At 38.5% G+C, this 13,270-nt stretch overlaps 1 protein-coding gene across 1 annotated transcript in view; it reads left to right on the forward strand.

The window, feature by feature from the left end:
* MROH2B (maestro heat like repeat family member 2B) overlaps nucleotides 1–13,270 on the forward strand; it is a gene marked incomplete at its 5' end in the record, with an annotated part of 47,491 nt that overhangs the window by 1,768 nt on the left and 32,453 nt on the right. The window contains 10 exon segments of the mRNA XM_024119295.1: nucleotides 194–304; nucleotides 1,540–1,699; nucleotides 2,338–2,436; nucleotides 5,134–5,288; nucleotides 8,012–8,152; nucleotides 8,531–8,623; nucleotides 8,716–8,785; nucleotides 10,453–10,566; nucleotides 11,316–11,389; nucleotides 12,999–13,121. Of these exon segments, the coding sequence (XP_023975063.1) occupies nucleotides 194–304; nucleotides 1,540–1,699; nucleotides 2,338–2,436; nucleotides 5,134–5,288; nucleotides 8,012–8,152; nucleotides 8,531–8,623; nucleotides 8,716–8,785; nucleotides 10,453–10,566; nucleotides 11,316–11,389; nucleotides 12,999–13,121 (1,140 nt within the window).

The raw sequence follows: 13,270 nt of genomic DNA on the forward strand, positions 1-13,270 counted from the left end.
CGGAGCCTGTGCTCAGCAACCGTAGAGGCCACAGCTGAGGGAGGCCCGCATACCACAAAAAAAAAAAAAAAAAAAAAATCCATTGTGTAGTAGAGATATGTTGCTTAGTTTAACGGTGTTATTCATTTGGACTTTATCTGACTCCTTTAGTTTTGCAACTCAAATTTCTGTGTGTAATCTTGTATGTTCACAGGAAGACATTTATGGTCATCTCACTTCCGTTATTCAGAATACTGACATCTTGGATGATGCAATTGTCCAAAAGTTGATTTATTATGCTTCTAAGGACATGAGAGATGACAATGTAAGTTTGATCCTTGATGATGAGTCAGTGTCAGGACCAGAAACAGGTCTTTACCTAATCCAGCTGCACCCATGCAGACATCCATAAACCTTTCTACATCACTGCCAGGATCACAGGTCACTTTTATTAGTTCTTCATGGTAACCTGGATACAGTTACAGCACATATTATTTACCCCAACACAGATGAGGAAACCAAGGTAGAGCTAACAAATAACTAGAACCAAAGTTTCTTGGCTCCCGTATGAATTCTTATCTCTTCACGTGCCTACTTGTCTATATCTACTAGACATTGTATCTGAAAAATTATTTGTAAAAATAATTTGAGTCTTAAAATAATGTTATTTCCTTCCAGAAAGAATTTTTACTTGTTTACCTGCCAAGGGCACAAACAATCTATGATTAATTTCAGGGCTTGAGATTTTTCTGGGCAACTTCTGTGACTCAATGTTGTACTACAGTCTGTGGAGAGCCTATTTAACCTTTCATATCACTGCAGCCCTTCGAGGTCTTTGCCCAAAAGATAAGAGGTGAGATGACCAGGATCTCACCATTGGTTGGCCCTGAATTCTGACTATTGTCCCAAAACGCTACAAAGCAGCCTCAAAAGCAGGGCTTATCTCTGTGGATTTCCAGTCTTGTCCAGATCTCAATTCAGTAATTCATTCCACCTTATATTGTGATCTCTTTGATGTTTCTATGAGTATATTTTTTAATATCTTGCCCAGCACTTTTTATTTTCCTGAGCAGGAAAGTTGATCAAATTGACCTCGTTCACTATTACCAAAAGCAGAAGTCCCTCCAAATATCTCCAACATCAAGGATAATTAGATCAGGACAATACTAAAACCCAAATCTCTAGCTAGCTTTGGGTTTTTCTAGCCCAAATCCTAGCCCATTTTTCATTCTCCATTCCCTTCAGTAATTCATATCACTTCAACATAAAACGTAAATCTTATGTTCATGGTACCTGATTAATTAACAAGAAAACATGTATTGCCCCAAGTTTACAAGAATCCTATTAAAACGTGGCCTTGAGGTGCTTTTGAATTACCTCTGCTTTCCCAGCTACTGACACCTACCCTAGAGTCTTACACGCTGAGTTTGTAACAGCCTGTTCTCCCTCTATTGAAAAGGTAAGGAACTTATAAATATTATGTAAACTATCAATATTTCCCCTCTGCTGACTCGTTCCGCTCTTCCTAGTTGTTATTGTTATTTTCCTTTTCTTCCTCAGATCCTCAGAGAAATCAGAATGCTAGCTGGGGAGGTGTTGGTGTCTCTTGCTGCCCATGATTTCAACTCTGTGATGTATGAAGTACAAAGTAACTTCAGGATCCTGGAGCTACCAAATGAATTCGTTGTGCTTGCCCTGGCTGAACTGGCAACGAGCTACGGTACAGAGGGAATAGTGTCCACATTTTCCCTGGGAAACAATCATTCTAATTGTGTAAACCCAAATGGGAGCAAACAGCAGAAGGGAGAGGATCTCTCCCTTCTTTTATACTAAAGAATATTGATAGCGGCATTTGGGCTGCTGTTTATGAGCATAGATGAGCCTGCCGGCCAGTCACGGGTCCACACTGCTCTGAATTTGTCTGGATTCTCTCCCACCCTCATTTTCCCTTTCGTCTGGCTTTGTGTTTGCAGAAGCACATTTTCCACAAGCCATATTCTGCAAACCACTCAACTCTTACATGAAGTAAGGGTTTCCTACGATGTTTTTTTCTAAACCACTTTATTTAACAGATATTTATTGAGCACCTGTCTCCTGTGCTAGGCCCTGGGGATACAGGCAAGTTCTGGGGGGAGGGACGAACATAAATAAAATAATTATTCAAGTAAGTAATTGCTACTAAGCAACAGGTACAGATGGCCGTATAGCCAGTACCTTATTTTAAGGTACTCTAACTACAGATTGATTCTCTAACTATAGCCTGGCATTACAGTGGGGAGGGATAGAGAACAACTTCCCGCTGCACCTCATCTGCCTCCCCTACAAGGCCTTGAAATGCTTATTGATTCCTCACTGCAGTGTCCCAGAGCATTCCCTTCATGATGATGACCTTGCTCACCATGCAAACCATGCTCAGGCTGGCCGAGGAGGAAAGGATGAAGGGAGCTTTCTGTATCGGTGGGTATCCCTGTGGTTTCCTCTTTGTTAAGACCAGACTATGAATGGAGCAAATGTCTTATTTTTCCCTTTACTTCAGTCTTGTCCTTTCTAGTAATAGTAGCTACCATTTACTGAGTGCCTACCACATGGAAGGCCTTCTTCAGGAGTTATCTCTGTCAATCCTCACAGCAGTTCTGCAAAGTACTATTAGCCCATTTTACAGATGAGAAACTGAGGGTCATGGAGGTTAAGCGATTTTCTCAGGGTGGTGACAGTCAGTGAGATGGAGAGGTGGCATCCAGGCCTACATGACCACCCAGTCCATATTCTTCCCACTGTCTTACACCAGGTCCATTTATACTAGCCTCCTTCTTCAACTGGATCACACTTTTCAACAGTGATTATGAGAGCTTATGAGCTCTTAGCCATAGGCTAAATTTTGGCATCTCTTTGTAATGCAATATTGTGAAAGTGATAAGTAAACAATCTAATCAAAATACAAGCAATTATACAATCAAGGAAAATGGGTAAACAAGCTACGGTCACAAATCCCTCTACTCCAAAACTGAAATACATCTACAGTAATCAACAATCTACAGAGAAAAACATGTCCTTGAGTTCCTGGAAAAAGCGTTTTCAGCACAGTGAGAGACTTCTTGGATGAGTCTGAAGACCAGGACTCTTTTCTCTGATCAGTCACTGAGCCATCAGGTGATTCTGCCCTTCTCTCAACCTCAATTTCACCTCTAAAAACAACAAATGAAGTGATTGCTAAGACCCCTTCCACCTCTGACATCCCCAGCACTACTATTTTATAATGTTTTAAAGCCTTTACTGTTAGGAATATCTCCTTTACCTATCAACCAAGTCTTTTCTATTCTATTTTACCCATTTCCTCTTCTCTGTCCTCAATAAAGGTAATATTTGTATCTCATAAACATTGAGAATTTACCATGTGCCTGGGCACTGCCTTAGGTATTTTAAGATTATTATTTCATTTAACCCTCATAGCGACCCCATTAGGTGGCTAACATTTTCTGTTCATTTTACAGATGAGAAATTGAGGCTTAGAAAGGTTAAACAGCTTGCCTTCAATCACACAGCTGGTACGTGGCAGAGACACGTACAGTCGGGCTCAAGGACTCTAACTACTGTACTAGATTAGCCCACTTTTCAATATTTTTTACTTTCCCTACTTACTATCACAGCTAACATTGTGTTCCAGCAAAAAAATGTTGGTGCCACTAAGTGCATTTCTACCTCCAATGTTAATAACCAAGAATGTAAAAGAAAATAAAATCAGAAATCATCGTGACAATGAATAAGGGAATTCTCATCTGTGTGTTAGAAATTTATCTAAGGGTGCTTTAGTCTTAAAGCAACTTTGCCTGACTGCCAGTAAAGAAAAGGTATAAAATTTAATAGCCATCATAGATATGTGTTCAATCAATCAGCAAATAAACAGACATTGTGCTTGTTGTTTCAGATACCATCAACGAACCAGGCACCATCCCTTCCCATTATAGGGCAGTGCAAGACACACACACACACACACACACACACACACACACACACGCGCGCGCGCGCGCGCAAAATGGATTTGATAAAATGTACCATGAGATTATCAGAGGGAGTTTGGAGGGAATAGGAATAAACCAAAACTGACCAGCTCTAAAGCTAAGATACTTGGGATCTTTTCCATAGAGTTGTTTGTAGATGAGGTATCCTTGAGAGAGTAAACTAGTTTTTTTACTATCTAATGAAAGGGATAGCATGAGGGGCTGAAGGAAAAAATATTATTTAATGCATTTGATGCAAATATATATGTGATATATATAATATTTTTGCAGGCCCAAGATTTTTTAATTTTATTAAAGTAAAACATACATGGAGAAAAACATAAAAATCAGAAATATACAGGTTGATGAATTGTCACAAAGTAGCTCATCCATTTGACCACAACTCAGGAAAAAATTTGGACATTACTAACTCCCTAGAAGCCCCCATCTTTTCTCCCAGTCATCACCTCTCCATCCTTTCCAAGGGTAACCACAATCCTGAATTCTAACACTGTAGATTAGCTTTGCCTATTTGTGAGATTCATACATGTTTTGTGTACCTGTAGTCCATTTTCATTTCTGTATACTATTACAGGTCTATACTACAATTTTTCCATTCTACCTGTTGGCAAATATTTGGATCATTTTTTTTGTTTGAGGCTATTACAAAAATAATTGAATAGGAACATTCTTGTACAAGATTTTTAGTGCCCATATGTATGTATATCTAGTGCCCATATGTATGTATATCTAGTGCCCATTTATATACCTTGGAGTGGAATTTCTGGGTCATAGACAAAGCATATTCAACTTTGGTTGATAATGCCAAACAGTTTTCCAAAGCGTTTGTAATCAATTCACACTCGCACCAGCAGAATGTAAAAATATCAGCTGTCCCTTAGTCCTGTCAACACTTGACACTGACTATCTGAAATTTTAGCAATTCCAGATGGTATGTTGTAGTATTTCATTATGGTTTTAATTTACCATTCACTAAAGTGGCTTGAACACTTTTTATATATTTACTTGCTGCAGTCAAAAGATTTTATGGAAACTATTACACATTTGCTAATCATCAGTACACTCTTCTCAAATTATATTATGGTCCTCCCTACCTTGATATTTTTCTCAGTCTGTGGTTGTTTTTAAAATGCAGCCCTTGAGAAGTTCAGCAGAGCCATTTACAAGTATGTCAACCACTGGAGAGACTTCCCCTACCCCAGACTGGATGCCAATCGCCTCTCTGACAAAATCTTCATGCTGTTCCGGTATATTATGGACACGTGGGCCGCCACGACCTCACCCACACAAGTGAGTGGGGTTCAGCATGCCTCCAGCTAGCTCTTCTGCATGCTGGTTGAACTTCCTCTCCTCTTTTTGACATGATAATTCATCTTAGTTCTCTTGGAAAGCTGTGGGTTGTATCTTATCAGGCTTATAAAATCTTTTGTTTTTCCTGTTCCAAATCACTATTTACTCATTATTTCAACTAATACTTATTGAGTCCCCATGACATGCCAGACATCATTCCCATACTGGGGATACAGCAGAGATTAAACAGACCCAAATCCCACTCTCATGGAACGGACATGCCAAAGTGTGCAGAGAACAATAAATAACTAAAATGAGCAAAATATATGAAATTTTAGCTATATCATAACCCATATTTGGGCTGTCACTGATTCGGAAAAATACCAGTCCAGAGAAATTTCCTGTATCTGTGAATATCACAATGAATTAAAATGATATCTAAAGAAGGAGCGTGTCTGCTTCAAAATACTGTAATGACTTATAAAGAATAGATTACAAAGTGCATTCACATATATAATCCCATCCTTTTCTTGCTTAATTGCTATGATTTTTTAAAGTAGGCTAAATTATATTCTATTTCAATCTCTTTATTGCTATATTATAAAAGATTTAACACTTAGCTACCTTCTCTAGTTCAGTTTCTTTTCTATACTTTGAGCTTTTAAAGCATTTATTTTTTAACATGCTGGGATAGTTACATCATTAGCAAACATGAAATTTTTAAAACATTCTGTAGAAGTCTTTTCTTCAAGCCACTTGAAAAACAAAATTCAATGCAAATTTTCTGACTACTTTCCTAGCCTCCCACAGGAAGTTAAGCAAGTAACAAGAAGGTGCACAAAGTAATAAGGGAACACAGGGAGAGAAGCACTTAACCCCTGGTGAGCACTGGAAAGGCCATGACATTGGAACTGAGCTTGCAACCCATGAAGTCATCACTACAGGAGACATGCAGTCCCTGAAGAGGGGAAACCCACTGAAGCATAGGTTAGAGATGGGATAACGTGATACTTGAGTGAGTCCAGTGGGAGAGGGGAAGTGGGGAGAGGAAAGGGGATATAAAGAGGCAGAAATAAAAGAAACCCAGAAGGTGGTCTTGGCCACATAATAAAGAATGCTACACAGTACTTTTTTTTTTAAGAAATAAGAAACCTTGGGGGACTTCCCTGGTGGTCCAGTGATTAAGACTTCACTTTCCAGTGCAGGGGGTGCTAGTTTGATCCCTGGTCGGGGAGCTAAGATCCTACATGACTCGCAGCCAAAAAACCAAAACACAAAACAGAAGTAACATTGTAACAAATTCCATAAAGACTTTAAAAATGGTCCACATCAAAAAAATCTTTAAAAAACCAAAAGAAAAGAAACCTCGGAAGGGCTTAAGCAAGAAGAATGAGATGTTAGAAACTAAGAAAGGAGTGATTTTTCAAGAAGCAGAGACAGATCTACAGAGGACATTGCTATGGTGCTCAAGAAAGAAAAATCTTGAAACGTGTCTACTGCATGGAAATGTGGTAGAAGAACCTTCCAGCTGACACACAGTGTTGAGTGAAATAAATGGTTATTGTTATTAGCCACTAAGTTTCGACGTGGTTTGCTGTATAGCAAAATTTAGCTAATAGGAAAAAAAGCATTTATTAGGTAGAAAAAGCAGAATATAGAACTATAGATTAAAGAATGGTGTCAATTTTTAAGAAATTAAAATACACAGAGATAAAGATATGAAAGAATAGGTCAAATAAAGAAATAACTTATTAAAAATACACCAGACAGTGCTTATCTATGAGTACTGTGGGTACTGTGTTTTCTGCTTCCTCCTAATTTTCTACATTTTTTAAAATAAATTTATTTATTTATTTATTTTCGGCTGTGTTGGGTCTTCACTGCCACGCACGCGCTTTCTCTAGTTGCGACGAGTGGGGGCTTCTCTTGTTGCGGTGCGCGGGCTTCTTATTGCGGTGGCTTCTCTTGTTGTGGAGCACGGGCTCTAGGCACGTGGGCTTCAGTAGTTGCGGCAAGTGGGCTCAGCAGTTGTGGCTCGCGGGCTCTAGAGCACAGGCTCAGTAGTTGTGGTGCACGGGCTTAGTTGCTCCACGGCATGTGGGATCTTCCCGGTCCAGGGATCGAACCCGAGTCCCCTGCACTGGCAGGCGGATTCTTAACCACTGTGCTACCAGGGAAGCCCATGATTTCTACATTTTTATCATCAATATATTGCATTTATATTTTGTACTGGTTCATTTTTTCATGTCATGTGGAAGCCAGATGACAGTGGATTGAGAAATAAAGGGGAGGTGGGGAGTGGAGGTAAAAAAGGTAGACCACTCCTTCCAAAAGCTTTGCTCTGCAAGAAAGGAAAGAGAAACAGAACTGGATGAGGATAACAGTGGGGCTAAAATGATATGGAATCAAAGAATTTTTTTAATATAAGGGAAATTTTACGTTTGTTAATATAGTAAAAGAAAGTGACCATTAGAAAGAGGTTAAAGAAATAGAAGAGCGGGGCAAATATTGAAATGAGCATCAATATAGATATAGATGTAGGTACAAATATGACTCTCCTTCATACAATGATCTTAACCTAAACATTTTTTGAAGAAACCTTGCTCGGTTGAAAGCAGTGAGGAAAGTTTTTTTGGGGGGTATCTAAAGCCTCTGGTATACTGAGAAATGTACAAAAAGCATAATGAAGTGTGAGAAGCAGTATTTGTTCGCTGCCTCTGCAGATTTTGGCCATCATTGAGGCTCACGGCCCCACAGTGAGCCTGCTACTCCATTGGGAAGACCTCTGTGAATACGCCCTGGGCCAGGTCCCTTGGCTCCTGAAGCAGTATAAAGACAAAGAGATTGATTTCCATGTCACTCAGGTGAGAGCCACACCCTAAAGAAACCGATTCTGATAGTTGACCAGCAATCATCCTGGAGGATGTTAATTTTCAAGAGGGGTCAAGGAACTCAAACACGTGTTTGGGCAGCCGAACTTAAATACCTCTTGGGAAATATGAGGTAGAGAAGAGGTCGGTGGCATAGCTGGATGGTGGAAACTCCAGAAAGGAATTTCTGTTCAAGCTGCTGGGGAACTAAACAAGGTAGAGGAGCAAAATCACTAAAGACAACTGGTAACCACAGAAAGGTTATGGGTTTTTTCTCCTCACAAAACGCAATGAGTAATGATTTGCTTTCCACATCCTGTGCTGCTGCTCGGTAGGCAGCCTCCAGCTAACCTTCGAGAGTTTTTATTCCAGAGTCTAAGACAGATATTGACCGCGGCAGTCCTTTATGACATTAGCCTTCCAAAGGCCTTGAGGAAGACCATCTTTATCAATTTACTCCACCAGGTAAGAAGACCATGTTGTCAGATCTGATTGTTTCATTTTCAACAGCTTTCTCTTTTTAACATCTACCACCTGATTTTTTTCTTCTCATTCAGGTGTGCAGAGTTCTAGATCGTCCAGTAAAGGAAAATGAAATCGAAGCTTCAGACTGTTTCCTCATTCTCGGTAGGACCCAGCATCCAGAGGGATTTTAATTAAAATGTCTCCAAGTGATAATGACGACAAGGATGAAGTGCATATGAACTGTCACATTCGTTACTTTCACACATACACACAAGATGTTTCTTCAACTCACAGTATTCTGTGCCTTTCCCTATCCTCCCTGCTCCCAAGAAAAGTGCAGCTGGTAGGGTGACCAATCATCCTGATCTGCCCGGGACTAAAGGACTTCCAGGAAAATAGAACTTTCAGTTCTAAAACCAGAAAAGTCTCAGACATATTTTGGATATTAACTCCTTACTGGATATAAGGTTGGTAAATATTTTTCCCCATTCCATATGTTGTCTTTTCATTTTGTTGGTGGTTTCCTTGTCTGAGAAGAAGCCTTTTGGTTTGATGTAGTCCCACTTGTTTATTTTTGCTTTTGTTGCCTCTGCTTTGGGTATCAAATTCAAAAAAAAATTATTGCCAAGATCAATGTCAAAGAGCTTCTCCCTATGTTTTGTTCTAGGAGTTTTACAGTTTCAGGTCTTATGTTCAAGTCTTAAATCCATTTGGATTTAATTTGCATGTTTGGTGTAAGGTAGGAATTCGATTTCATTCTTTGGCATGCGGCTGTCCAGTTTTCCCAGCACCATTTATTGAAGAGACTATTCTTTCTCCATTGTTTATTCTTGGCTCCTTTGTTGAAAATTAATTGACTATATATGCATGGGTTTATTTCCAGGCAAACCTGTAAGAGTTGGCAACCCTAAGGCTAGGAAATTCTTTTTTCTTGGTATTTGAGATTATTTGAAACTCTATCAAACCCAAGTCATCTTTTTTCTTCCTTGTCATTTCTTAGTATCTATCCCTTGTCTCTCTCTCTCTCCTTCACTCTCTCCCTTTTGTTCTTGCTTTCACGTCACAATCCCACCCATCACCTGGTTAGAATACCCGACACAGGTTGTCGGGGAAGCACCAAGTTCCCAGGGTCAGGATACAAAACTATACTCTAATATAGACCCTCAGGGCAAGAGACAAGAGCAATCCTAGACCTCCCACACCTACACCCTCCCAAAATATGTCATTTCCTCTACTTCATTGCATACCTTTTTAGTATGGTCTAGTTCTCTCCTAACTGATCACCTCTGTTTCTGTAGTTTCCACTTCTCTATGCCCCAGCCTAATTAAGTTCTTCACTTTATCTCTAATATTTGCAACCCAAACCTCTCTACTCCATCCAGGTCTTTCTTCCCTTCCCTGCTTCCTCCTTACCCTTGCAAGTCTCCAGCTGCACAGCTGGTAAAGCATCACTTTGATCTCTGCCTCCATGTTCACAAGGCTTCCCTCTGGGTCTCTGTCTGTATCTTCTATCCATTTATTATAAAGACACCAGTCATGTTGATTTAAGACAACCTCATCTTAACTTGATTTCATCTACACAGAACCTAATTTCCAAATAAGGTTACATTCACAGGTATGAACAGAAGTGGGTTTAGCTCTCTTAGTGACCAAACTGTTTAATTAATTCTGTGATACTAAAGAAGTATGGACATAATAAAATCTGGTTACCAACCAAAGAGTGACTTTGACAATCCTCATGGAATGATCCTCTTCCCATTCACAAGTATGTTACCTAAGGTGAAAATGAGTTCTTATGACTCCAGTTATTTCTTAAACCATTTCTTAAACCCATTCCAGCCCTGCAGACCTGATAGAATTTTTTGATGGACAAATGAGAAGTAATAATGAAGCCACTCGAATGGGAATCTTGACTTTGTTAAGATCGGCTATCAGTGCTGAAGGTAAGCAGTAAAGATGACAGCAGAGTGGTTTATTTTGTACCAAAAAGCAAACTGAAACTTGTGCATTGTCTCTAATTCTATCCCATGTCTTTGGGAAATTTATAGAGCATCATATTCAGGTGAAGCTTGGTTTTCTTAGTTGTCTACAATCTACTACTTTTAAACAGGCATTTCTAGTTACCTATCTTCTTTCATGATATTTATGGATACACCCACTAAATGAGTAGAATATTTGAGAATTGAATCTCGAATTTAAAAGAGCTAGTAGACTGGTTAAGTAGCCTGATAAACAGGGAGTGGGTGGGAAGAATGTACAATATTCTAAAAATTAGTACATTTAGAAAAGAGAATTTAATAAATTTTCATATTTCATTAATTCCAAAAGCACATATTTTCACAGTATCAGAATGCATCTTATAATTGATAGCATCTTTAATTATCATCAGCCACTAGAGTTTTTCACTTGGCACAATATAAGATAATGATGCCTCATAAAATTATATCTTGGATTCAATAAAATATGACAATTCATTTTTGCACAGCATTATAATAGTTTTTTTCACACCTTTATTCGAGTATAATTGCCTTACAATGGTGTGTTAGTTTCTGCTTTATAACAAAGTGAATCATTATAATAGGACCAGAGACTTTGCAACTATGTACCATAACTCTAATGGGTTTTCATCAATTCTAGAACATACTGTAGTCCTTCTGAAGCGGGTCTCTCAATTTCTCCCTCTATCTTTCAGAGCCCAAGTGGAGGGATCACATCACTTCAATTGAAAAAACAGTCAAAGTCGTTATGGGCGACCTCAGTATTAAAGTAAGAGAATTAATGGGGACTTTTATCTGGATAATGATAGTTTTAGGAGTAAGTGAAATGGTTTTGACTGTTTAAGAATCTGCTTATGAGATTGCTTGATAAAGAATTCAGTGATCAATTCTACTTTTAAAAGAACTCCGTCTTTCCCCAAAAGATAAACTCTATCGAAGTAAAGTTCTAAAGCACATTCAGTTCAAGGGCTTCTCAGTAGAAAAAAAAAGATTTTTGCCCAGAGCATCACTCTGCCATGCTCTTCAAAAAGTTTTAAATTTAATTAGTTGAAAAATTAATTGTTAATTATAAAGATAATACTTCTTCCTCCAAAAAATAATAACCCCTGGACCCTGTTCTGAGCAGAGACATCCTATTTTCCAATCAGGGAGCACCTAGAGCAAGTCTTGCACACAATAGACTTGTCATTACTTCCTGATTATTTGATTAAAGTATTCCACGTTGGAAAAGACATAGAACTTAAATGGGAACAATTTTTTAAATTAGCAATTGTAGTATTATTTGTATGAAAACCATATTTTGTTTGGATCAAAGCCCTACACAGAAGCCAATGAAGAGGAAAAAATTCCCCTAAGAGGCTTTGGTCACCAATAACTATGTTTAAAATAACCAAGGCTATGCAATAAATAACAATGGAGTGATTATATATAAAAACCTGACCCAGTAACTGACCAAGCCAATCAAAGAATTGCTAGGATTTAGGGTAGAATAAAAGAGCACAGAAACTTTAAGGAAGGCCAGCTAATCGGGCAAAAATAAAGAGAAAATATACCTCTTTCTCCTTAATTAGGGAGATTACTGAATCCCTATATGCTAATTGTTAATTGCCACCTTGTGACCCTTCCTCCCTGTGCAAAATTATTTTCTTCCCACCCTCCATTAAAAGACCCCTTCACTAAGGAATTAGATCTGAGATTTCTATCCTCCAGGGAAGCAATCCGATAAATTAATTGAAGCCAAATTATTAAAAACCTGTGACACAGGTTCATAATTCTTTATTCGAATCCGTAGAGCCAGACATATTTCAGAATTCACAACTTTCCAGATTTCAGAAAAACATTACTGTGACAGTAGCCCACAATCAAACCTATTAATATTTTTTCAAGAAAATGTATGCATATCACACTACCTAAAAGAGGTAAAGACTACAAATAGCTTTAAAACAGTTCAGTTTGGGTTTTGCTACCAATGAGTTGGCACCAAATTTAAGAAACAAAATCCCAGTTTTCAGAGTCATTTAGAGATTGAATTTGTGGATAAGGAATTGTGGAACTTTATTTCAGTGTGGTATCTTTCACTGAGGATTTTTAAAGCGAGGCCATGTTTTAGCCCAAAGTTACTAATGTTTCATAATATATAGTAATAGAGACTATGTCTTGGGAACTAGGAAGAAGGATTTTTGGTTAAAGAGAGCTTGCCAGTGACACTTAAATCATAACCTGTAGATTACTTCCTGCTCCATATATTACAGTAAGATCATTCAATTTCTACTCTTTTTTGGGAAGATTCCACTGAATGATCCATGAAGGTTACAGAATAGGAGAATCTAAATTTCCATTCAGAGTAAAATGTTGTGAATGCATTTTCCTTACTCTAGGTGAGGAATTCCGCCCTCCTCCTCATCCAGACCATGTGTGAAAAATGCTACATTGAAGCCCAGGAAGGCTGGCCACTGATTGACTACATCTTCTCCCAGTTTGCAATGTCCAACAAGAATCTGGTACGAAGAGGGCGCCATTTTGAGTGCTGCCCTGTAGCAAGTTCAGTTGACTCAACTGGATTTTTAAAAAATATCTGTGGTCCAAGTTAGAAACTGACTTAGAGGTTATATTTCAGCCTTATCACTTTCATTAATAAATTTTTCAGCTT

The sequence above is a fragment of the Physeter macrocephalus genome, chromosome 8 (assembly GCF_002837175.3).
Source record: "Physeter macrocephalus isolate SW-GA chromosome 8, ASM283717v5, whole genome shotgun sequence".
Lineage (NCBI taxonomy): Eukaryota > Metazoa > Chordata > Mammalia > Artiodactyla > Physeteridae > Physeter > Physeter macrocephalus.